Source organism: Neoarius graeffei, chromosome 1 (assembly GCF_027579695.1).
Source record: "Neoarius graeffei isolate fNeoGra1 chromosome 1, fNeoGra1.pri, whole genome shotgun sequence".
Classification (NCBI taxonomy): Eukaryota; Metazoa; Chordata; class Actinopteri; order Siluriformes; family Ariidae; genus Neoarius; species Neoarius graeffei.
Window position 1 is genome coordinate 81,735,346 of NC_083569.1, and position 26,332 is coordinate 81,761,677.

The window sequence follows — 26,332 nt, forward strand, 5'->3', positions numbered from 1 at the left end:
TTCATAATGAAGGTTAAGCGTTCTTGGATCTTGTGCTAAATAACCGTAAACCTTTGTAACAGGTGGTGTTTTTCCTTTCAACTAATAGCAAACTGAGCAACAGATCCCAAGCTAATGTAAAATCATTACGTTACTGTGTAATGCCATTAATGAGGTTTTTAACATCTTTTGCTCATTTGTTTGTCCCCCCCCCCCCCCCCCCATTTACCTCTGTTTGAAAGGTGATGTGGTTCTTGAATGTTTCAGTTCTATCAGAAACTCCAGTGACCTTAGTTTTGTAAAACTCAAACTGATTTATTCAGTGATCAGTAAACACGAGGAATATTTTAGATTTTTTTTTCTATATAATTAATCATTTCTAGTGAGAACAGCATGGGTCCATTAGCTCCACATGATCGGGTTTCTCAGGTGGTTCCTGGGTTTCTCCAGCCCCCAAAAGCTTTCTCCAGATACAGAGCCACAGCTAGCGTGAGATGGTCCTGCAGCTTCCCTCCCACCACCTGCACACCGAGGGGCAAACCCTCCTCACTCAGCCCCAAAGGACACTGGGTAACGGGCAGGCCCAGCGCATTGAAGATCCCTGCAAAAAGGTAAGGGTTAGGTCTAGTTGCTTGAATCGAGAAAATTACTTATGACTCCTTATTGCCCCTCATGTGGTGTCACCTGTATAAGAGAAGTTATAGATTGTGAATAACGGATGATGGTGTCTGGGGGCAAGGAGAGGATGACTGGGGTACAGGAGCACACCATCCGAACCCAACACTTTGTCCATGTCGCACTGCAGTGCTTCCTTCTGCTTGAGGTAGAACGGTGATGGTTTGCTGTTCATTAAAGCCAAACCTAAACAGTCCATATGGAGGAGTGGGTGGGTTATTACAAAGGCAGTTACTCACACCTTGTTTATGTGGTAAGTTTGTTGCTGTGTTACCAATGGAAGGGAGCGTGTGGTCGGATTTGCCAAAAATCCACTTGATCAATTCCCACACCGGCCACACGGTCGAGCCTTCTGCCATCAGCTCTACAAAAGGCTGCGGTGGCTAGAACACACACCCATAAGAGTGAGTTTAGTAAAAATCCCCCTCAGTAATCATTGATGTAATCTAGAATGCACTTGGTGTACATGTATGTTTTAAAATAATGACAACTATCCTATTGAAGCATTCAGAAACACACCTTGCCATCTTTATCAGGCAGAGCCATGCACGTGTCCCAGATCTGGTAGGAATACTTCAGCTGGGGAAAGCTCATTTCCTTAACTTTGACTCCCAAATCTGTCTCTAGTTGTTGAATCACCTGCAAACAAGAAAAGCATGCTATGGCTTCAGCATTTCGTTTGTTTAATGTAATTTCTGGAGCATTATTAGAAACCACCCAGCCTCTCGCCTTTCTCTGTGCTTCAACCAGCTGTTTGTCCACAGGGGATGTCCATGGCGATCCACCATCATCTACTACTGTGAAGAAACGCAGCTTCTTCAGGTCCACCTCAGAAGACAATGATAGTCTGTGAAGATGCATAAAAGCAAGATTTAGCATGTAGTGGAAAACAATGTTTAACAGCCATTATATAAAGAAATGCAGTTCAGCCAGAATACAGTGGTGCTTGAAAGTTTGTGAACCCTTTAGAATTTTCTATATTTCTACATAAATGACCTAAAACATCAGATTTTCACACAAGTCCTAAAAGTAGATAAAGAGAACCCAGTTAAACAAATGAGACAAAAATATTATACTTGGTCATTTATTTATTGAGGAAAATGATCCGATATTACATCTGTGAGTGGCAAAAGTATGTGAACCTCTAGGATTAGCAGTTAATTTGAAGGTGAAATTAGAGTCAGGTGTTTTCAATCAATGGGATGGCAATCAGGTGTGAGTGGGCACCCTGTTTTATTTAAAGAACAGGGATCTATCAAAGTCTGATCTTCACAACACATGTTTGTGGAAGTGTATCATGGCATGAACAAAGGAGATTTCTGAGGACCTCAGAAAAAGCATTGTTGATGCTCATCAGGCTGGAAAAGGTTACAAAACCATCTCTAAAGAGTTTGGACTCCACCAATCCACAGTCAGACAGATTGTGTACAAATGGAGGAAATTCAAGACCATTGTTACCCTCCCCAGGAGTGGTCGGCCAACAAAGATCACTCCAAGAGCAAGGCGTGTAATAGTCGGTGAGGTCACAAAGGACCCCAGGGTAACAACTTCTAAGCATCTGAAGGCCTCTCTCACATTGTCTAATGTTCATGAGTCCACCATCAGGAGAACACTGAACAACAATAGTGTGCATGGCAGGATTGCAAGGAGAAAGTCACTGCTCTCCAAAAATAACATTGCTGCTCGTCTGCAGTTTGCTAAAGATCACGTGGACAAGCCAGAAGGCTATTGGAAAAATGTTTTGTGGATGGATGAGACCAAAGTAGAACTTTTTGGTTTAAATGAGAAGCGTTATGTTTGGAGAAAGGAAAACATTGCATTCCAGCATAAGAACCTTATCCCATCTGTGAAACATGGTGGTGGTAGTATCACGGTTTGGGCCTGTTTTGCTGCATCTGGGCCAGGACGGCTTGCCATCATTGATGGAACAATGAATTTTACCAGCAAATTCTAAAGGAAAAATGTCAGGACATCTGTCCATGAACTGAATCTCAAGAGAAGGTGGGTCATGCAGCAAGACAACGACCCTAAGCGCACAAGTCGTTCTACCAGAGAATGGTTAAAGAAGAAAAGTTAATGTTTTGGAATGGCCAAGTCAAAGTCCTGACCTTAATCCAATTGAAATGTTGTGGAAGGACCTGAAGCGAGCAGTTCATGTGAGAAAACCCACCAACATCCCAGAGTTGAAGCTGTTCTGTATGGAGGAACGGGCTAAAATTCCTCCAAGCCGGTGTGCAGGACTGATCAACGGTTACCGGAAACGTTTAGTTGCAGTTATTGCTGCACAAGGGGGTCACGCCAGATACTGAAAGCAAAGGTTCACATACTTTTGCCACTCACATATGTAATATTGGATCATTTTCCTCAATAAATAAATGACCAAGTATAATATAATATTTTGTCTCATTTGTTTAACTGGGTTCTCTTTATCTACTTTTAGGACTTGTGTGAAAATCTGATGATTTTAGGTCATTTATGCAGTGAGAGAGAAAATTCTAAAGGGTTCACAAACGTTCAAGCACCACTGTATAAAGTGTACACAATTTTCCCTTTGATTAGCCAATACATGATTTCATGTGTACTTTTCAGTGAACCATACTCGGTCTTGTGAAAGTCGACCCTATCTGGAAATGACCTCGGTACTTTTAAGTGGGTTCAAAAAATGATCTGTACTCTCTGTAGATGTTACTAGTGATGAGCTTTTAGGCCACTTGTTTACAGCACAACTTCTTTAGAGCCCAGCTGTGGAACACTTGAGTTGTGTAAATTCTTGGTTGGCTACAATACAAGATCACATTGGCCATTTTATGCTGAACATTATACTTACCCAAAAAATTTTTAAATTGAACAGAGGGTCTGTTTGTACACCCAGCAGGACATGACTGACAAAATATTTAACAGTTACAAAAAAAAAAAATTATAAAACGGTAGGTTAGGGCCAAGTTGCCTGACAAACTTGACTAGAAAGTCCGCTACTCCATGTAATGAATAGACAGGGTGTGATGCAGGTGCTGCAGTCGGTGTCTTCCAGCCAAGGCTGTTAATCGCTTCATTCCTGAGTGCAGCCACGCCTTCTTATGATTTATAGTAGAATAAAGTTTTAAAAATAATTTCTGGGGGGAAATTAAAAAAAAAAAAAGTGCAGATATCAGCATAGTGATACCTAACTCTTCGAATTAGACACTAGTCAGGAAAGACGGTTTATGTGAGAAAAGTGACACTGAATATAAGCTATTTTGTCATCGAAACACATGGGGTGGAAGCCATGGCATAATGGTTAGAGAAGCAGCTCTGGGAGCAAAAGGTTGCTGGCTCGATTCCCTGGACCAGCACGAATGGCTTAAGTGCTCTTGAGCAAGGCACCTAACCCCAACTGCTCTCTTGTATGTTGCTCCGGATAAGAAGAAACCTTTATTTGTCACATGCACACTTCAAGCACAGTGAAATTCATCCTCCGCATTTAACCCATCTGAAGCAGTGAACACGCGCACACCCAGAGCAGTGGGCAGCCACACCAGAGCGCCCGGGGAGCAGTCAGGGGTTCGGTACCTCGCTCAAGGGCACCTCAGCCCAAGGCCGCCCCATGTCAACCTAACTGCATGTCTTTTGGATTGTGGGGGAAACCGGAGCACCTGGAGGAAACCCGGAACCTTCTTGCTGTGAGGCGACTGTGCTAACCACTACACCACCGTGCCACGTCTGCTAAATGCCTGTGGTGGCTTCACTTCTTATCCCCCCGCTGGCTGAAGGGGGATTATGTCATGGCGATGTCCATCCGTCCCAGGAAGGGTACTCACCTTCTGAAATCAACTCCTCTCACAATTTTTGGAGGAATTTCACGAAACTTTACAGAATTCCTTGTTGTACAGCATGTCGGTAATACGCATATTGTAATTTCGTTCAGTCACATTTGACCAGAGTTACCAGCTGGGGGCTATTGTGCTGTTGGAGCACTCTTGTTTGAGCTGGTGCACTGCCCCCCCCCCCCCCCCCCCCTTTTTTTTTAAAAGCCAAATTATCCCTTTAGTATGACAACTGATGTTCCAGTTGTTGTAATGTGTGTATTTACTTGTCTGCGTTTGCTCCAGCCATTATCTTCAGCATAGGCAGCAGGTCTTCAGCATAGCGACACATTGGACCTGTACTCAGAAGGTCCTCCGCAAGCCCAGAGGAAGGAGGGATCTGGCCTTCGTTACAGATTATTCCTACAACACACACACACACACACACACACACACTCCTTCAAGCCTGACTACCATAAAGCTAAGTTGTAGAGTTGTAATTAATGTGTCGGAACAAGCTGTTGATGTTTGACAGCAGGAGGCTGCAGTTAGCTGAGCACTCGCTTATAAACCAGCGATGATATGTACACCTCATACTCCACACACCTCAGGCTTAATAATCCAGCAATTAAAAGTATTGTTGGTTAAATCATGCGCCTCTCTGGCACGCGCACACCTGGAGTCGCTTTATGTCCAAATATGCCGTTAAAGAAACAGGGCATGCGAATGCTGCCTCCAATATCTGATCCAATCCCAATCACGGAGCCCCCACTGGCCAGAATACTGCCCTCTCCACCTACAGGGGAAGAGTGGAGGAGAAACACACACTGCTTTATCAGACAGACATTATAACATTATAGTACATGATTATCTAGCTCTCTGTCTAACCATTTATGATTGTCAGTCTTTCTGCATATGTTCCAAAGATGCCTTTATCATATGACCTTTGACCCCTGTGCATTTTGTTCAGAGGGTTAATGCATTCATATGATCAGTACAAGACTGTTTTACACATGTCTCTCTGTCTATTACTCCATATTTACACACCCTTAATGCCTTAAAGGAACAGTCCACCGTACTTCCATAATGAAATATGCTCTTATCTGAATTGAGACGAGCTGCTCCGTACCTCTCCGAGCTTTGCGCGACCTCCCAGTCAGTCAGACGCGCTGTCACTCCTGTTAGCAATGTAGCTAGGCTCAGTATGGCCAATGGTATTTTTTGGGGCTGTAGTTAGATGCGACCAAACTCTTCCGCGTTTTTCCTGTTTACATAGGTTTATATGACCAGTGATATGAAACAAGTTCAGTTACACAAATTGAAACGTAGCGATTTTCTATGCTATGGAAAGTCCGCACTATAACGACAGGCGTACTAACACCTTCTGCGCGCTTCGACAGCGCATTGATATCTGAGCTCCGTATCAATGCGCTGCCGAAGCGCGCAGAAGGTGTTAGTACGCCTGTCATTATAGTGCCGACTTTCCATAGCATAGAAAATCGCTACGTTTCAATTTGTGTAACTGAACTTGTTTCATATCACTGGTCATATAAACCTATGTAAACAGGAAAAACGCGGAAGAGCTTGGTCGCATCTAACTACAGCCCCAAAAAATACCATTGGCCATGCTGAGCCTAGCTACATTGCTAACAGGAGTGACAGCGCGTCTGACTGACTGGGAGGTCGCGCAAAGCTCGAAGAGGTACGGAGCAGCTCGTCTCAATTCAGATAAGAGCATATTTCATTATGGAAGTACGGTGGACTGTTCCTTTAAGCGTTGCTGGCCCACCTGAGCTTCCTCCACATGTCCTGCTCGTGTCGTAGGGGTTATTGGTGATGCCGTACAGGTGATTGCTAGACTCCAACCACATGCACAGCTCACTAGTGTTGGTCACTCCAAGAGGAATGGCTCCAGCTCTCTTCAGGAGGGCCACAGCAGGCGCGTCTGTACTGGCAACGAAGCTGGCCCGAGAGATCAGGCCTGCGGAGCAGGGCATACCTGAAACACACGAGAAGGAAGAAGAATGTATAGCCACGCTCACTGAAATTCACCACAGATAAATCTGATCGCAAAAACACAAAATGGAACTATTTCAAACCATAAACGGATCATTTAAGGATGAGCTTTAAAAGGTAAATGCAGTTTTATGTAACTTGAACATTGCTGGTCTACAGTGGCACTGTATTAGCGAGTGTTTTACCCTGTAAGAAAAAGGACTCTTTGACAGATAAAGGCACTCCGAGCAGAGGAAGTCGATCTGCAAGAGCATCCTCGCCCCCAGTCTCCTCCGCTATCAGTTTGTCCACCTGAGCTGCTTCTGCCAAAGCTGCCGAAAATCTGAGACACATTACAGAAGGTGAAGTTAAAGGTGTGTGTGTGTGTGTGTGTGTGTGTGTGTGTATATACATGTTTAAGTTTTTGGGTTTTTTTATATATAAGTAAACTAAATTACAACAAACCTAAAATTTAAAACCCTTTCCTCAAACTGACAGGCAGGCATTAATTTTACACAAAGTGAAAATTCATGTGACAAGGTGAAAGTGTCTCCCCATTCCACATATGTTATGCAATGTGCAAATATCAGGCACCCAAAAAAAAAAAAAAATCTAGCACACATTGTCCCTGGAACTACAACCCAGTTGGGACAGTATGTTGAAATTAAAACTGAAAACAATTATTTATAAATAACCTTTGACCTGTACAGCACTCAACACAATACAACAGCACAGTGGTTGGGTGTTTTACCTCATGAACTTTGATATTTTTCAAAATTAACATATTTGGAAAAAGTTGGGACGGTAAAGCATTTACCACTTTGTTGCCATTCCTTCTCACAACACTTGTGTTTCGGGACTGAAGACACCACATGGTGAAGTGTTTCAGGTGTTATTTTGTTCCGTTCTTCCCGCAAACAGGTCTTAACAGTACAGAGTCGCCGCTGTTTTTCTTTTCAAAATTCGCTGCACAGGCACCCTCTCCTTCCACAGCCACGCCTTTGTAATGTGTACAGAATGTGGTTTTGCATTGTCTGGTTGAAAGCTCCCTGGAAAAGATGTCGCCTTGAAGGCAGCATATGTTGCTCCAAAATCTCAATGTACTTTTCTGCATTAATGCTCCATCACGGAAGTGTAAGTTACCTTTACCCCATACCATAACAAACCCTGGCTTTTGGACTTGTTCCTGGTATCAGTCTGGATGTTCCTTTTCATCTTTGGTCCAGAGCACATGGAGTCCATTTCTTAAAAAAAAAAAGACCTTGATTCTGATTCATCTGACCACATTACACGTTTCCACTGTGTGATGGTCCGTCCCAGATGCCTTTGAGCCCAGAGAAGTTGACGCTGCTTCTAGACACGGTTAACATAAGACTTCCTTTTTTGCACGGTAAAGTTTTAACTGGTGTTTGTGGATGTAACTCTGTATTGTCGAGCTTGACAAAGGTTTGCCAAAGTAATCCCGAGCCCATGTGGTTCTATCAGCTATAGATGAACGATGTTTCTTGATGCAGCGCTGTCTGAGGGATCAGAGATCACAGGTGTTCAGCTTAGGCTTGAGCCCTTGACCTTTTACACACCAAAATTCCTCCAGATTCCTTCAATCATATAATGATGTTATGCACCATAGAGGATCAAATGTCCAAATCCCTTCCTGCCTTTCTTTAAGAAACATTATTTTTAAACATATCCATAATTTTCTCATGCATTTGTTGGCAAACTGGAGATCCTCAGCTCATCTTTGTTCCTCAAAATCTAGGCCTTTCCTGGATACTGATTTTGTACCAAATCATGATTACAGTCACCCGTTGACATCATCTGTTTCAAATCACATAAGTATTTAATTATTTTACCTCATTACTAGCCCTAAATCAACCCTCTCCCAACTTTTTATTGGGAAGTGTTGCAAGCCTGAAGTTTAGGAATGAATGTATATTAACAAATTAAATGAAGTTGACGAGACAAAACATGAAATATTTCAGGTTCATACTGTTAACATTACAGTATGATGCATACAGTCAACATTAAATTCAATACTGGGTTCATCAGTGAAATACAAATTTATAAAATACAAGTAAATTAAGAAACCACTGCTTTCTTTTTATTTGCATTTTCCATATTGTCCCAACTTTTTCTGATTTAGGGTTGTATCCATCCGTCATCTATACCACTTGTACGTCAGGGTCATGGGGGAAGCTGGAGTCAATCCCAGCTGACTTCTGTTGAGTGGTGAGGTACACCCGGGGCAGGTCACCAATCTATCACAGGGCTAACACAGAGAAAACAACCTTTCTCTCTCTCCCTCACACACACACACACACACACACGGCAATTTAGAGTTGCCAGTTGACTGAATTCACGTCTTTGGACTGTGGGAGGAAATCCACACAGGCACAGGGAGAACGTGTAAACTCCACAGAGAAAGGCCCCAGTCAGCCATGGGGTTTGAACCCAGAACCTTCTTGGTGTGAGGGGACGGTGCTAACCGCTGCACCTCCATGGAGCTATAATTAACCAACTTGTATATAAAAAAATTGTATTTTTTCCCCTTACAATAAACACACCACCAACCAACTCACAATTGTAAATTTTACATGAAAAACAAAAAAATCAAAGCCCATTTTTAAAAGACTCTGATACATACACCTAAAACATGGGTACATCATGGCATGCATAGGTATCAGATCAAATCAGATTTGAGGGAGAACATTAATACAGTGGTGCTTGAAAGTTTGTGAACCCTTTAGAATTTTCTATATTTCTGCATAAATATGACCTAAAACATAATCAGATTTTCACACAAGTTCTAAAAGTAGATAAAGAGAACCCAGTTAAACAAATGAGACAAAAATATTATACTTGGTCATTTATTTATTGAGGAAAATGATCCAATATTACATATCTGTGAGTGGCAAAAGTATGTGAACCTTTGCTTTCAGTATCTGGTGTGACCCCCTTGTGCAGCAATAACTGCAACTAAACGTTTGCGGTAACTGTTGATCAGTCCTGCACACCGGCTTGGAGGAATTTTAGCCCATTCCTCCATACAGAACAGCTTCAACTCTGGGATGTTGGTGGGTTTCCTCATATGAACTGCTCGCTTCAGGTCCTTCCACAACATTTCGATTGGATTAAGGTCAGGACTTTGACTTGGCCATTCCAAAACATTAACTTTATTCTTCTTTAACCATTCTTTGATAGAACAACTTGTGTGCTTAGGGTCGTTGTCTTGCTGCATGACCCACCTTCTCTTGAGATTCAGTTCATGGACAGATGTCCTGACATTTTCCTTTAGAATTCGCTGGTATAATTCAGAATTCATTGTTCCATCAGTGATGGCAAGCCGTCCTGGCCCAGATGCAGCAAAACAGGCCCAAACCATGATACTACCACCACCATGTTTCACAGATGGGATAAGGTTCTTATGCTGGAATGCAGTGTTTTCCTTTCTCCAAACATAACGCTTCTCATTTAAACCAAAAAGTTCTATTTTGGTCTCATCCATCCACAAAACATTTTTCCAATAGCCTTCTGGCTTGTCCATGTGATCTTTAGCAAACTGCAGACGAGCAGCAATGTTCTTTTTGGAGAGCAGTGGCTTTCTCTTTGCAACCCTTCCATGCACACCATTGTTGTTCAGTGTTCTCCTGATAGTGGACTCATGAACATTAACATTAGCCAATGTGAGAGAGGCCTTCAGTTGCTTAGAAGTTCCCCTGGGGTCCTTTGTGACCTCACCGACTATTACACGCCTTGCTCTTGGAGTGATCTTTGTTGGTCGACCACTCCTGGGGAGGGGAACAATGGTCTTGAATTTCCTCCATTTGTACACAATCTGTCTGACTGTGGATTGGTGGAGTCCAAACTCTTTAGAGATGGTTTTGTAACCTTTTCCAGCCTGATGAACATCAACAACACTTTTTCTGAGGTCCTCAGAAATCTCCTTTGTTCGTGCCATGATACACTTCCACAAACATGTGTTGTGAAGATCAGACTTTGATCGATCCCTGTTCTTTAAATAAAACAGGGTGCCCACTCACACCTGATTGTCATCCCATTGATTGAAAACACCTGAGTAATTTCATTTTCAAATTAACTGCTAATCCTAGAGGTTCACATACTTTTGCCACTCACAGATATGTAATATCGGATCATTTTCCCCAATAAATAAATGACCAAGTATAATATTTTTGTTTCATTTGTTTAACTGGGTTCTCTTTATCTACTTTTAGGACTTGGGTGAAAATCTGATGTTTTAGGTCATATTTATGCAGACATGTAGAAAATTCTAAAGGGTTCCCAGACTTTCAAGCGCCACTGTAGGTAGCGCAGAGCTTTTCACTAGAGGTGGTTTAAAATGCTCCCAGTGAACTTCATTTAAATGAATGGAAATGAAGAGCTAATGCAAATGTCAGTGTAGTTCGGTCAAGCCTTTAATAAACACACAACAATGTGCTGCTGGCTTAGCTTTAACTTTACAGTGAAGTCTCGGGCTGGGAGATACAGCGGGGAAAATAAGTATTGAATGCATCAACATTTTTCTCAGTAAATATATTTGTGATGGGGCTATTGACATTAAATTTTCACCAGACATCAGTAACAGACCAAGTAATTCACACGTACAAAGAAATCAAAACACATGTCCATAAATTAAGTGTAATAAAAGTGGAATGACCAGGGGAATAAGTACTGAACACGCTTTCTGAAACTTAATACTTAGTAGAAAAGCATTTGTTGGTAATGACGGCTTCAAGACGCCTCCTGTACGGAGAAACTAGTCGCATGCATTGGTCGGTCAGGTATGAGTTTGGTCTTATCAAGAATGTCTCGGTACATTTCTCCATTCATCCTTCCTTCTATTATATGAAGTCTGCCAGTACCATATGCTGAAAAACAGCCCCACACCATGATGTTCCCACCTCCAAACTTCACTGTTGGTATGGTGTTTTTGGGGTGATGTGCAGTGCCATTTCTCCTCCAAACATGGTAGCCATCCAAAGAGTTCAATTTTGGTCTCATCTGACCCGACTATATTCTCCCAGTATTTCATAGGCTTGTCCAAATGTTGTGCAGCAACCTTTAAGCGAGCTTCAACATGCTTTTTCTTCAGCAATGGAGTCTTGCGCGGTGAGCGTGTATACCGTAGAGGCCATGGCGGTTGAGTGCATTACTTATTGTGTTCTTTGAAACAACTGTACCTGCTAATTCCAGGTCTTTCTGAAGCTCTCCGTCAGTGGTCCTTGGCTCTTGGACAACTCTTCTGATTATTCTTTTGACTCCTCAGTCAGAAATTTTGCGCAGAGCACCTGGTAGTGGCCAGTTTATGAGGAAATGTTCTTTCCACTTCTGGATAATGACCCCAACATTCAGAAGTTTAGAAATACGTCTGTAACCAGTGCCATCAGTATGTTGTGCAACAATAAGGTTGTGAAGGTCTTGAGAGAGCTCTTTGCTTTTACCCATCATGAGATGCTTCTTGTGTGACACCTTGGTCATGAGAAACCTTTTTACAGGCCATTAATTAGGACTAAACCAGCAGATATTAATTTGCACTGATAGGGGGCAGGATTGCTTTCTAAATACTGAGATTTCAGCTGGTTTCTTGGCTTTCTATGCCTTTTTGCACTTAACTTATGGACATGTATTTGATTTCTTTGTGTGTGAGAATTACTTGGGTTGTTACCGACGTCTGGTGAAAATTTAATGTCAATAGCCCCATCAGAAATATATTTACTGAGAAAAACGTTGATGCGTTCAATACTTATTTTCCCTGCTGTATAACTGAACAATTTATCGTGACAATGTTTAATATCGGTCAATATTGATTTTTTTTAATGACCTATTTTTAATCACTACCAGGACTTTACACATCTTACTTTCATCAACAATTTCCTCATCGACTGCACACCGTTTCCCACACGGACTTCACTTGGGCGGGCCGCCCAGGAATACAAACAGCCTCCACAGGTCAAATATTTGGCAACCCATTTTAGCACATGAAGACAAGAATGTTCTGTGAGCAATAGATAAATAATAATGAATATAATGTATCGCTAAAACGAACTGTGTTGTACTGGAACGACAGGCCAAATAGCGGACTACATGAACGGAGAGCTTTCATTCTGTAGACGTATGTTACCATGACAACATGGAGTGCTTGAGTCCAGTCAACACATTCAGCTTTTTTCTAAATCTATTTAACTAATTATTAAAAGGACATTTAATGTCAATGTGCATTCGGTCATTCTATTTTCCTGGAAGAAAAAATAATAGGCCATTTGTGTTTCTTTTCTTTCTTTGTAAGTCAAAAAACAAAGGTCAACAACCAGCAAAATTTAAAAAAAAAAAAAAAAAACATTTTTCTGAAGCTTGGGGTTGTCGCTGATTCACTGAGCAGCACCAGCAGAGCAGATTCCAATATGATCCAAAATCACATGGAAGCTTTTTGGCAAGCAATTAATGTAGACACTCTGTGGGCTACCATCATACAGTGTCTTGCAAAAGTATTCATCCCCCTTGATGTTTGTCCTGTTTTGTCGCATTACAAACTGGAATTAAAATGGATTTTGAGGGTTAGCACCATTTAATTTACACATGCCTACCACTTTAAAGGTGCAAATGTTTTTTTTTTTTTTTTTTGTGATACAAATAAGATGATAAACAGAAATCTGGAGTGTGCATAAGTATTCACTTCCTTTTGTATGAAACCCCTAAATAAGAGCTGGTCCAACCAATTCACTTTAAGTCACATAATTAGTTGATTTAAGATCCACCTGTGTACAATCAAGTGTCACATGATCTGTCACATGATGTCTGTACAAATCAACCTGTTCTGGAAGGACCCTGACTCTGCAACACTACTAAGGAAGCAACATGAGAACCAAGGAGCCTCCAAACAGGTCAGAGACAAAGTTGTGGAGAAGTATAGCTCAGGGTTGGGTTATAAAAAAAAAAATCCCAAACTTTGAATATCCCAGGGAGCACCATTAAATCCATTATAGCAAAATGGAAAGAATATGGCACCACTACAAACCTGACAAGAGAAGGCCGCCCACCAAAACTCACAAACCGGGCAAGGAGGGCATTAATCAGAGATGCAACAAAAACACCAACGATAACACAGAAGGAGCTGCAAAGATCCACAGCAGAGATGGGAGTGGAATGAGATTAAAAGTGAACTTTGGCCATCATGGGAAATGCCATGTGTGGTATAAACCAACACCCTGAGAACAACATTCCTACAGTGAAGCATGGTGGTGGCAGCATCATGCTGTGGGGATGTTTTTCATCTGCAGGGACAGGAAAGCTGGTCAGGATTGAAGGAAAGCTGGATGGCACTAAATACAGGGCAATTCTGGAGGAAAACCTGTTTGAGTCAGCCAGAGGTTTGAGACTGGGATGAAAGTTCACATTCCAGCAGGACAATGACCCTAAACATACTGCTAAAGCTACACTGGAATGGTTTAAAGGGAAAACCTTTAAATGTCTTGGAATGGTCTAATCAAAGCCCAGACCTCAATCCAATTGAGAATCTGTGGCATAACTTGAAGACTGCTGTACACCAACACAACCCATCTAACTTGAAGGAGTTGGAGCAGTTTTGCCTTGAGGAATGGGCAAAAATCCCAGTGGCTAGATGTGCTAAGCTAATAGAGACCTACTCCAAGAGACTTGAAGCAAAAGGTGGCTCTACAAAGTATTGACTTGGGGGGTTGAATACCTATGCACACTCCAGATTTCTGTTTTTTCATCTTATTGTGTCACAATAAAACAATTTGCACCTTTAAAGTGGTAGGCATGTTGTGTAAATCAAATGGTGCTAACCTCCCAAAAATCCGTTTTAATTCCAGCTTGTAGTGTGACAAAACAGGACAAACACCAAGGGGGATGAATACTTTTGCAAGACCCTAAGTATGTTTAAGGCCTGTGGGAAACACCGCTCATATTCTCACTCCATGCCATTTCTGTTTTGTGTCACATAGTGCTGCAACTGAACCATACATCTGTGAAATGATTGTCTTGCATACTCCATTATCAAGGGATATGATGGGCTGTTTATGAGCCAGGGAGGAAGTTATGAAATTATCGAACAGCCTATCAAACAATTTTCTTATTGCTATTGATGAAGTGTCTATCGATGATGCATATCGCTATTGTTTTATCGCCCAGGTCACATCAGAGGTGTGCGTTTTCCATCACGTGAAGCTCAGAACATGTATGAATATTGCAGTCATGTGTAAACAGACACTAAGGCTGTAACAGTGAAGACTCACCTGTCCTTAACCACAGCGTTCAGGAGCGGGTTCACCTGCTGGATCCTGTCTATGTAGGCCTGAACCACCTCAACACTCGACACCTGCATTCAGGACAAACAGGAGCGTGTGTGTTTGTGTTGCATGGACCCCTGATAATGAAGACACTTGGAAAAGTGTATCATGATATTACATCACAAATGTCTATTATATCATAATACTGACGAATCCAACTTGCAGCCAAGGGATCGTTCTCTAAAGTAAATATTTGCATGTTCAACACTTTTGCCATTCCGTCCATAGCATGATGAGATATTGTGCCTTCAAGAATACGATATACCATACAAGGCGATACAGGATGTCCGTGCACAGGGCTGCAGAGAGCAAAAGGCTGAACCGCGCAAAGCCAACCCAAAGGGCTTGGATATTTCAGTGATGGGTCAGACCCTGAAACAAGTGTTTTAAAGGAAAACTCCACCCTGAAACGCATATGCAGTGAAGTAGTAAGTTCCAGGTACAGCAGAGACTCCGACTCAGCCGGGCAGACTATACATATACAGTACAGTGAAATTTTCTTCGCATGTCCCAGCTTGTTAGGAAGTTGGGGCCAGTCATGATACAGTGTCCCTGCAACAGAAAGAGCTGTGGCAGATTGGTGGTGCCGAGACTCAAACGCCAACCTTCTCATCAGTAACCCATAGGCTTAACCGTTGATCTACTACTGTCTATAAATGTTGAGTTTTATTAATCTTGCCCCTGCTCTAGTGTTGAACCTGGAAGGCCTCTACAAGCCAGATTCAAGTTCAGTACCTTCAGTACCAAATTCAGTTAATCATGATGCCATGAAAAATACTAAAGCGCTAAAGCGCTGCTGCACCAGTCACCTTATGCATAATGTAGGAAACAATTAGTCAAAGTAAAAAACAGACCAATATGTTGATGACAGAAGTTTAAATGACAAAAAAAAATTTGCAAAATACAACCCCAATTCCAAAAAAGTTGGGACACTCTGTAAAACATCAATAAAAACAGAATGTGAAGATTTGCAAATCATGTAAACCCGATATTGCATTGAAAATAGTACAAAGACAACATAACTGTCGAAACTGAGAAATTTTGTTTTTGAAAATGTATGCTCATTTTGAATTTGATGTCAGCAATACGCTTCAAAAAAAGTTGTGTAATGCTTAAAAAAAAAAACTAATTGGGTTAATTTGCAACAGGTCAGTAACATGACTGGGTATAAAAAGAGCATCCCGGAGAGGCAGAGTCTCTCAGAAGTAAAGATGGGGAGGGGTTCACCGCTCTGTGAAAGATTGTGTGGGCAAACAATATTCTTAAATTGTTGCAATGTTCCTCAATGTAAAATTGCAAAGAATTTGGGGATCACGTCATCTCTGGTCCATAATATCATTAAAAGATTCAGAGAATCTGGAGAAATCTCTGTATGCAAGAGACAAGGCTGAAAACTGACAGTGGATGCCTGTGATCTTCAGACCCTCAGGAGACACTGCATTAAAAGCAGACACGTGTCTGTAGTGGGAATCACTGTATGGGCTCAGGAACACTTCAGAAAATCATCGTCTGTAAAAATAGTTCATTACTGCATCCACAAATGCAAGTTAAAACCAGATATAAACAATATCCAGAAACACCGGCGCCTTCTCTGGGCTCGAGCTCTTTTACAATGGACTGAGGTGAAGTGGAAAATTGTCCCGAGGTCTGACGAATCAAAAGTAGAAATTCTTTTCAGAAATCATGGATACCACGTCCTCCAGGCTAAAGAGGAGAGGGACCATCCGGCTTATCATCAGTGCACGGTTGATAGTTTATTTTAACGTGTGACTGAATTGGGTACAGTTTTCCTTTGTTTTAAGAGAGACAAGTTTTGTTGTATGTTAATATGCAATGACAATAGGCATTCTGATAACCCAGAATCCATGATGGTATGAGGGGGCATTAGTGCACATGACATGGGTAGCTTGTACATCTGGGAAGGCATCATTAATGCTGAATGATATTTACACGTTTCAGAGCAATATGCTGCCATCCAGACAAAATCTTTTCCAGGGAAGGCCTTCCTTCGTTCAGCAAGACAATGCCAAACCGCTTTCAAGATTTCAAGAAGTCCTGTGGATTTCATCAGGCCACAGGACTTGTTTCCAAAATGCATCAGATTTATGTAGATGTTCATTTGCAAACTTCAGATGCTGAATTTTGTGGCAAGGATGCAGGAATGGTTTTTTTCTGATGACTCTTCCATGAAGGTCATATTTGTTCAGGTGTCGCTGCATAGTAGAACAGTGCACCACCACTCCAGGGTCTGCTAAATCTTTCTGAAGGTCTTTTGCAGTCAAACAGGGGGTTTTATTTGCCTTTCTAGCAATCCAACGAGCAGTTCTTTCAGAAAGTTTTCTTCATTTTCCAGACCTCACCTTGATCTCCACTGTTTCTGTTAACTGCCATTTCTTAATAACATTACAATCTGAGGAAACAGCTACCTGAAAACACTTTGCTACGTTCTTGTAGCCTTCTCCTGCTTTGTGAGCATCAATTATTTTGTTATTCAGAATGCGAGGGAGTTGCTTAGAGGAGCCCATGGCTGTTGATTTTAGGGACAAGTTTGAGGAGTCAGAGAATTTATACAGCTTTGAAATCTGCATCATCTGACCTTTCCTAACGAAGAATTTGAATAAGCCACAGCTCAATAAGCTAATTAAAGTACATATCCTGGACCAATTTCTTTTTTTTTTTAGTAAAGTATGTCCCTTTATACACTCATCCAGAAGGGTAATTTTGCACAAGGCCATCTGTCAACAGCAGAAAAAAAATAAAATAACAAAACGCGTCTGGAAAAATCCCAAGGGAGTCTGGAGCCAGATTCGTGACGTCACCTGCGGAAGCGCCAGCAGGCTGAGAGAGCTTGCATGGATTCAGTGCACAGCCTGTGTAGACCAAGTTTAGCAGTGAGCGATTTTGCATTGACAACTGCCCGGCCTGAGTCGGGCGGTGGGGGTATGTGGTAGCAGGGGCATGGTCAAGCGTCGGTCTGCGAATGGAGGGTGGAGTCAGGGAAGGTAAGTGGCAGAATCATTGCACCTGATGTTAGTTAACCTGTGTTTGTGTCTCTTCCCCAGTGATCGCGCCCTATAAAAGGGAGAGAGAGAGCAGAGGAAGGGAGCTCTCTCCCCAACCAGAAGACGCATGTGTGTGTGGCTGGGAGAATGGTAAAAGCTGAAAAGCTATAAATAAAAAGAGTTTTGGAACTCGGTTCTGGCCTGCCGTGCTTCTGTGCTCCACCCACCCACTTAGATTCCTACAGTGCAATACCTCTTCTGCTGGCCTCCCCCCCCCCTTCCCCATATCTTATTTTTTTATACATATTTGTATATGTAAATACCTAATTTAATTTATCTAGAAGTTTTTCTCTATTTCTATTCTCTGTTTATCCTGTAATGATGCTACTGGAATTTTAATTTCCCTGAGGGAACCCTCCCAAAGGGATCAAGAAGAAGCCTTTGTCACATGCACACTTCAAGCACATCCTCTGCATTTAACCCTTCTGAAGCAGTGAACACACGCGCCCACACTACAGCGCCTGGGGAGCAGTCTGGGGTTCGGTACCTTGCTCAAGGGCACTTCTGCCCAAGGCCGCCCTACGTTAACCTAACTGCATGTCTTTGGACTGTGGGGGAAAACCGGAGTACCCGGAGGAAACCCACACGGACACGGAGAACATGCAAACTCCACACCCTCGCCGGTTGCTGGGTTCGAACCCGGAACCTTCTTGCTGTGAGGTGACTGTGCTAATCACTACACCATTCAGTTGGCAATACAGTTCAGAATCGCTTTTATTGCCAGATATGTGGACACACACGAGGAATTTGACTCCGGTTTCAATTAGCTCTCATAGTACAAAACAGATAAAAAGTGTACACACAAAACAAACAAAAAAATGGTGCAATGGGTGCATAGTGCAAAGTAAGTCAAGTATGAAATAGATAAAGTATACAGTGTGCACAGAATGACGGTATGAGCGTGCAGATATTTTACAAGTTATATTAGCAGCTGAGAGAGGATCATTGGTGTGTCTCTCCCTTCTCTAATGGATATCTATAACTCCCGCCTCACCCGCAAAGCCATCAGGATTGCAGGTGACCCCACCCACCCATCGCACAGCCTCTTCAGCCTGCTGCCGTCGGGGAGGAGACTGCGGAGTCTCCGGGCCAAAACCAGCAGGCTCAAGAACAGTTTCTTTCAGCAGGCGGTCAGGAGGCTCAACTCCCTCCCTGTTCTGCCCCTCCTCCCCCCTCTGCCCCCTGCCACAGATTCTGCTCGCACACCCCCCTGCCCCCCCTTCAGCATCTGACATGTCACCCTCACAGTCCCCCCCCCAACACACACACACACAAACACTCTCAACATTCATTCGCACACTGAACTCAGGGACTGCACATTTCACTTTACCTCATTCATTTGCACTATTCTGCACTACCTCACCTTAACAGCTGTTAGTTTGTTTATACTGCTTATTTCATGTTTACCTGCTATACCTCAAGTGCCCTTGACTGTTTATTTGCTCCTATTTATGTGTGTGTGTGTGTGTGTTTAGTCTGTCTAGTTCTTATTTAGAGCAGTGTAGGAAATGGGTGCCCACCCCACCGCCCGTCGCGGTCAGTTTGCAGCAAGGGCGGAATGAATTTAAAAGTTGCCAGCCCCACGGGCGGTCCCTCTTTGAGGGGGTTCATCGTTCTCTCGATATTTCATCATATTGAAGGACTTTTCAAGACATTTTCACTAGATTCTGTTGGTTTGTTTACCAACGCGGGCGTGGCCATATTGTTTTCGCTTAGAAATGAAACAAGCGCTCTGATTGGCTGTTGCTTCGGAGGTTCAGCCAATCAGCGAGCTTGATACACACAGCTCAGTGAAATCCACCCCAAGTCTCCCCAAGTCACATCTATGTCAAAATATCACATACACACACATATCTCATCTCATCTCATTATCTCTAGCCGCTTTATCCTTCTACAGGGTCGCAGGCAAGCTGGAGCCTATCCCAGCTGACTACGGGCGAAAGGCGGGGTACACCCTGGACAAGTCGCCAGGTCATCACAGGGCTGACACATAGACACAGACAACCATTCACACTCACATTCACACCTACGGTCAATTTAGAGTCACCAGTTAACCTAACCTGCATGTCTTTGGACTGTGGGGGAAAGCGGAGCACCCGGAGGAAACCCACGCGGACACGGGGAGAACATGCAAACTCCACACAGAAAGGCCCTCGCCGGCCCCGGGGCTCGAACCCAGGACCTTCTTGCTGTGAGGCGACAGCGCTAACCACTACACCACCGTGCCGCCCACACACACATATATATATATATATATATATATATATATACACAAAGAGCAGAAGAGGGTGGTGGTGATAGATGTGGCGATCCCAGCTGACGCCAACATCAGGAAGAAGGAACATGAGAAACTTGAGAAGTATCAAGGGTTGAAAGAGCAGCTGGAACGGATGTGGAAGGTCAAGGGTTGCGTGGTCCCTGTGGTAGTGGGGGCACTTGGGGCAGTAACCCCCAAACTGGGAGAGTGGCTCCAGCAAATCCCAGGAACATCTGAAGCCTCAGTCCAGAAGAGCGCAGTGCTAGGAACATCGAAGATACTGCGCAGAACCCTCAAACTCCCAGGCCTCTGGTAGAGGACCCGAGCTTGAGGATGACATGGATACCACCCCCCCACCGGGGGTGAGAAGGAGATTTTTATTTATATATATATATATATATATATATATATATATATATATATAATGAAATGAAATTACGTGCATGATACAACATTACACGCATTGCCTCTTTTACAATTTTTCGAAAATTATGCGATATTACGGCGGATTATAGTTGAAATTGGGGCAGGCAACTTTTCAGCCCATGTTTATATTAGACCGTATCAGCGGATCATCAGATTAACGTTTTTAAAACGATTAGTGTGCACACAGCAACACCAATACACGATTTGCGTGCACACAGCAACACCAATACACGGATACGCTCGGCTCCGCAGGCATCCTGCGCTCCAAATCACTCCGCCCTGAACAGCGAGTGCCCTCTGGAGGGTGCGCACTCCGGCCCTGCGCAGCTCACAGAGCGCGCGAGTGAAGCGCACGAGCAGTGATTCGGGACTGAGCCGCTGTGTGTGTGATCCCAGCGCATATCACTTACCACTTGCAAGTGGAAGGATGGCAAGCCTAAAGACAATCATAACTACACAATGGGCAGTATTTGCATCAGTATTTGCAGTATTTTCATACTTTTATACTCTTTAATGAAAGGTGATACAAGGCGGAAGTCCGCGCCGTTTTTCAGCAGTCGCGTCACATGACCAACGCCAGCGAATCAGGAAGGTGGATGTCACAGTGACGTTGTCCAATGAGACGCCAGCTAGAGCTCAGCACAGCGTATCCGCGTATTCTCAATGTTTACACAGCACCGGAGCTGACACGATCTGGATTGAATACGTGGACGCTGGCGGATTCCCGTTTCCCGGCGTTTCCAGGCGTTTTAATGTAAATGGACAGTGCATCTGCGAAGAAAACGAGACAGATACGGTCTAATGTAAACGTAGCCTCAGAGTTGCCTGCCCTGTGGTTTGGCTGATATTTTCCATGAATTTCCTACACTGCTAGAGTGTTTATACTGTTTGTATCGTTTATTTCAAATTATTCTATTTTTATTTATTGCATTGCTTGTTTGCACCGTGGGTCAGAGAGGACTGAAATTTCATCTGTGCTGTATGTCGAGCACGTATAGCATATTTGACAATAAAGTTGACTTGACTTGATTACTGATAGCCTATATGAATCTGGATTTTAGCTGTTCATCACAGAAAGGATTTTCCCTTTTGGTGCAATATGCTGCATAGTGCAAAGATGAAATAGTAAATATAAGTAACAGTGAGCACAGAATGACAGTATGAGTGTGCAGATATCTGGATTTTCGCTGTTCATCACAGAGACAGCCTGAGGGGGAAAAATCTATTCTTGTGTCTGGTTGTTTTTGCATACAGTGATCTAGAGCTATTCTATTCACAGTAGCAGACATTTTCAGTAAGGGTGCACAAACTTTTTGCATGCCACTGTCTAGTGTCTATGTATGACCTCAGTTGTAGGAGATTGTGTCTTAGGCCTCCTGCTACAGAGGAAATGCTCAGAGCCTGGGCTTGTTTCCATTCGTGCAGTCCGGAGGAGCTTGCTGGGTGCGTGTGGCAGCAGTGGAACTCCTCCGCGGAGCGTGAGCGCCTTCCAGGCGGCTCTGTGCGGGTTGTGTGCGGAAGTACAGACCTGTCTGCGGCGGATCCTCCGGGCCAGCTGCACAGCGGGGATGAGGAGCAGCGGCTCGGTAACCGGCGGCACTCGTTCAGCTTTGCGTGGCGGAGACAGCAGGAGAAACAGCGCGTAGAGAAACCCGCAGACTGCACGGAACAGCCGCTGCAGGAGCCGCTCTCCGCCTCGGACACTCATAGCGCAGCTCGATAGATTAATACGCACACACTCGCGGCGTGTCCTTGCGAAGCCGGAGAAATCAGTGGCTTCTGTTCATTCCCAGCATGCAACACGCGAAGGGGTTGAGTTGATGCGTAAAGGCGCGGCCCTGTCAGCACTGCAGCAACCTTTACACCTCTCCGCTGCTGGGCTGTTCAATAACGGCCTGGTTTATCTTGTGTGAGTTGTTGCTGTAGAAGGTCCTGGGTTCGAGCCCCGGGGCCGGCGAGGGCCTTTCTGTGCGGAGTTTGCATGTTCTCCCCGTGTCCGCGTGGGTTTCCTCCGGGTGCTCCGGTTTCCCCCACAGTCCAAAGACATGCAGGTTAGGTTAACTGGTGACTCTAAATTGAGCGTAGGTGTGAATGTGAGTGTGAATGGTTGTCTGTGTCTATGTGTCGGCCCTGTGATGACCTGGCGACTTGTCCAGGGTGAACCCCGCCTTTCGCCCGTAGTCAGCTGGGATAGGCTCCAGCTCGCCTGCAACCCTGTAGAACAGGGGTGTCAAACCTGATCCATAAAGGACCTTGTGGCTGCAGGTTTTCATTCCAGCCATGCAGCAGCACACCTGACTGTCTTCACACAGTCAAATACTTGCAGCCACACCCACCCTTGATTAAAGGGTGGGTGTGTCAGTTGATTGAATAAGCCAAATCAGGGTGCTGCTGCATGGCTGGAATGAAAACCTGCAGCCACACGGCCCTTTATGGATCAGGTTTGACACCCCTGCTGTAGAAGGATAAAGCGGCTAGAGATAATGAGATGAGTTGTTGCTGTGGTATCCGAGTGAGTGAGGGTGTTTTCACACCTGGTCCCCTTTAAAGGAACCAGACTCAGTCCTCTTTAAGTGGACCAAAAAGTGGACCAACAGAAAAAGAACTCAGTTCTTTTTGTGTTCACACTGTGAATGTATTACAAAGAGGACTGGGTTCTCTTTCTGGTCCAGTTAAGCTTTGATGGGGCCTCAGTCCTCTTTTACCCCTTTTCCACCAAATCAGTTCCAGGGCTGGTTTGGGGCTGGTGCTGGTTCACAACTCGTTCAACTTGCGAGCCAGCTGAGAACCAGTTTGCTTTTCCATAGCTCGCGGTGCCACGTCATTACGTCGCTGTATACGTCAGTTACGTCGCTACGTTTGCTTAAACCTTGGCGCGAATATCAAAGCAAAAACAACACGGAAGAAGCAGCAGCAACAATAATAATAATGGATGACTTCGCGTTTGTACAGCTGCGGCTTCTCGCCGCTTAAAAATGGTGATCTTTCACGGTCTTGTTGTTGTTGGTCTTAACAACTCCGCCCCCCCGCTGACGTAAGCGGTTCTTTCCTCTGGCCCAGCAGAGAGTTGGTGCTAGCCTGGAACCGGTTTTTCTGGCCCCAAAGCCAGTTCTTTGTCAGTGGAAACAGAAAACCCGGTTCCAAACTAAGCACTGGCCCCGAACCAGCCCTGGAACTGCTTTGGTGGAAAAGGGGCATTTCTGTTCACACCAGGTCCTCTAGAGCCCTCAGACCCCCAGTGCACGGAATTCTGGGTAATTTTCTCTTGAATCAAAATGTCTGCTGCCATGCTTGCCCTGCTGTATTCTTTGATCAAAATAGTGTGGATTAAGGAAAATAATTTTATTATATTATATATTTATATATATATTTATCTATTTATATTATTGTGGCCGACTCGTCAGTCAGTAAGTTCAGAGAACTGTAAAGCGGCTGTGGTAAGTTCCAAAAGGAAGTTGAGCTTCCCTGCTACAGTCACGTGACCAACTACGGCAAACGAAGAAGGTTAAACTACATTGAAAAAGGCGAAGTGAACCCGGTGCGCTTTTTGTTCACAATGCGCAGATTAGGCGAACCGTACCATTGATTTTTAGCGAACCGTACTGAGACCACCTCCTGAGGGTGGTCTCAGTTTGGTTCGCTTTAAAGGGGTCTGGGTACGGTTGGAGTGTTCACATATGCGCAAAAAATGCTGAGTCATCGATCTGAGTTCGGTTAGATGGCTGAAAGGGACCAAGTGTGAAAACACCCTGAGTGAGTGATTCTCCTGGGAATCCCATCCAGCGCTGTGCTGCTGTTTCCAGAGGCTCCATCCCTCCATCCCCCCTGGAGCCGAGGCCCCAATTCACCCTTCGGAAGCCGTTCAAGTTCACAACACTCGTCATTCACGTTTTCTGACTCTCTTGCACGTTTGAATCAGTTTCTACAGCGTCTTTTGGTATTTTCATTTCCGCCTGCAGCTTTCAACTGGTTTATATTCCAGTATATACTCGTCAAATAAGCGAAACGCAGCACTGCTGAGTCAGCAGAGTCCGCCATTTTGTTGACTAAATTTGCTAATTTTTGTAACCGTAACCAAGCAGCGAACTAGCCAATAGCATTTCAGAAATACGGCCCCGTGTTAAGGAAAAAAAAAAAGCCCTCCTTGATTGACCAATCAGAATTGAGTAATGTGGCCCTGTGTATTATAAAACGCACTCATTTTTAATGTCATATATCTGATAGGTTTTTTCTTTCTTTTTAATTAGCGTGATTGCAAAAGCACACTATTGTTCTTCTTAAGTTTTATTATTATTATTATTATTCGGGCGGCACGGTGGTGTAGTGGTTAGCGCTGTCGCCTCACAGCAAGAAGGTCCGGGTTTGAGCCCCGTGGCCGGCGAGGGCCTTTCTGTGTGGAGTTTGCATGTTCTCCCCGTGTCCACGTGGGTTTCCTCCGGGTGCTCCGGTTTCCCCCACAGTCCAAAGACATGCAGGTTAGGTTAACTGGTGACTCTAAATTGAGCGTAGGTGTGAGTGTGAATGGTTGTCTGTGTCTATGTGTCAGCCCTGTGATGACCTGGCGACTTGTCCAGGGTGTACCCCGCCTTTCGCCCGTAGTCAGCTGGGATAGGCTCCAGCTTGCCTGCAACCCTGTAGAACAGGATAAAGCAGCTAGAGATAATGAGATGAGATGAGCTAATAATGGCTATAAACTCAGCTGCACATCTGTCTATATTGCTGTTTCAGTTCTATTTGTTGAAAACGTTGACTGATGGAAAGCTGCAATACTGATTATAAACAGCAGGTGGCAACAGGGCTTCACCGCCTCTGTGTGCTGTAAGCCTGTGTGTTTCTGGGTCAGTAGCCTTCCTCAGTCATTCAGGCCAATGAATTAAAAATGAGATTTGCTCTCACTCAGGCTGCACAGTGGTCCAGAGGTAGTATCTGAGTATCTAGAGTATCCATCACCGGTCTGGAGCGGCATCCCAAAATACCAGGATCTCTGTATGGCCATAATTGGCATCCCAAAGACAAATCTTGCAAGTCTGGAGGAACGAAGAGATGAGGCGACCATACGTGAGCTTGAAAGAATTATAAAGGACCCTAATCATCCGAATCACAGGTTCCTTCCAAGAATGGCGTCCCACAAGTACGCAACTAGGAACAAAAGTTGTCTCACATTCACAATACCATTATCAGGAACTGACAGACATAAGGAGTCTTTTATCTCAAGAGCATGTCACCTCCTAAACAAGCGGACATAGTCAAACTCTATGATCTATTTTTTGGATACTTATTTCTACAACTTCATTGGTTTTTGTTGTAAATTCATTGTTTATTTTTTCAAGACGAATGAATAAAGTTATTATTATTTATATTGCTTATTTTTTATTATTATTACAGTCCAGGGCGGCACAGTGGTGTAGTGGTTAGCACTGTCGCCTCACAGCAAGAAGGTTCTGGGTTCAAGCCCAGTGGCCAACGGTGGCCTTTCTGCATGGGTTTCCTCCGGGTGCTCCGGTGTCACAGTGTCACAGTCCAAAGACATGCAGGTTAGGCTAATTGGTGGCTCTAAGTTGACCGTAGGTGTGAATGTGAGTATGAATGGTTGTTTGTGTCTATGTATTACCCCTGCAATGACCTGGCGACTTGTCCAGGGTGTACCCCGCCTCTCACCCATAGTCAGCTGGGATAGGCTCCAGCTCACCTGTGACCCTGCACAGGATAAGCAGTTATAGATAATGGATGGATAATATTACAGTCCAAAGATGTGAATTCGGTAAACTGGCTTCTCTAAGTTGCTCATAGGTGTGAATATAAGTGTAAATGGTTGTTCATCTCTGGGTT

General features: G+C 43.9%; 1 protein-coding gene across 1 annotated transcript; it reads right to left on the bottom strand.

The window, feature by feature from the left end:
- Positions 1 to 325: 325 nt before the first annotated feature.
- Positions 326 to 22,243, bottom strand: faah2b (fatty acid amide hydrolase 2b). Its single transcript, XM_060925154.1, has 11 exons — positions 22,032 to 22,243; positions 14,705 to 14,787; positions 6,638 to 6,774; positions 6,226 to 6,435; positions 5,113 to 5,232; positions 4,724 to 4,859; positions 1,384 to 1,501; positions 1,174 to 1,293; positions 929 to 1,037; positions 664 to 840; positions 326 to 580 (listed from the first exon to the last, which is right to left on the bottom strand). The coding sequence occupies exons 1-11, from the start codon at positions 22,209 to 22,211 to the stop codon at positions 405 to 407; spliced, it is 1,566 nt and encodes a 521-aa protein (XP_060781137.1). The 5' UTR covers positions 22,212 to 22,243; the 3' UTR covers positions 326 to 404.
- Between the last annotated feature and the right edge of the window lie 4,089 nt (positions 22,244 to 26,332).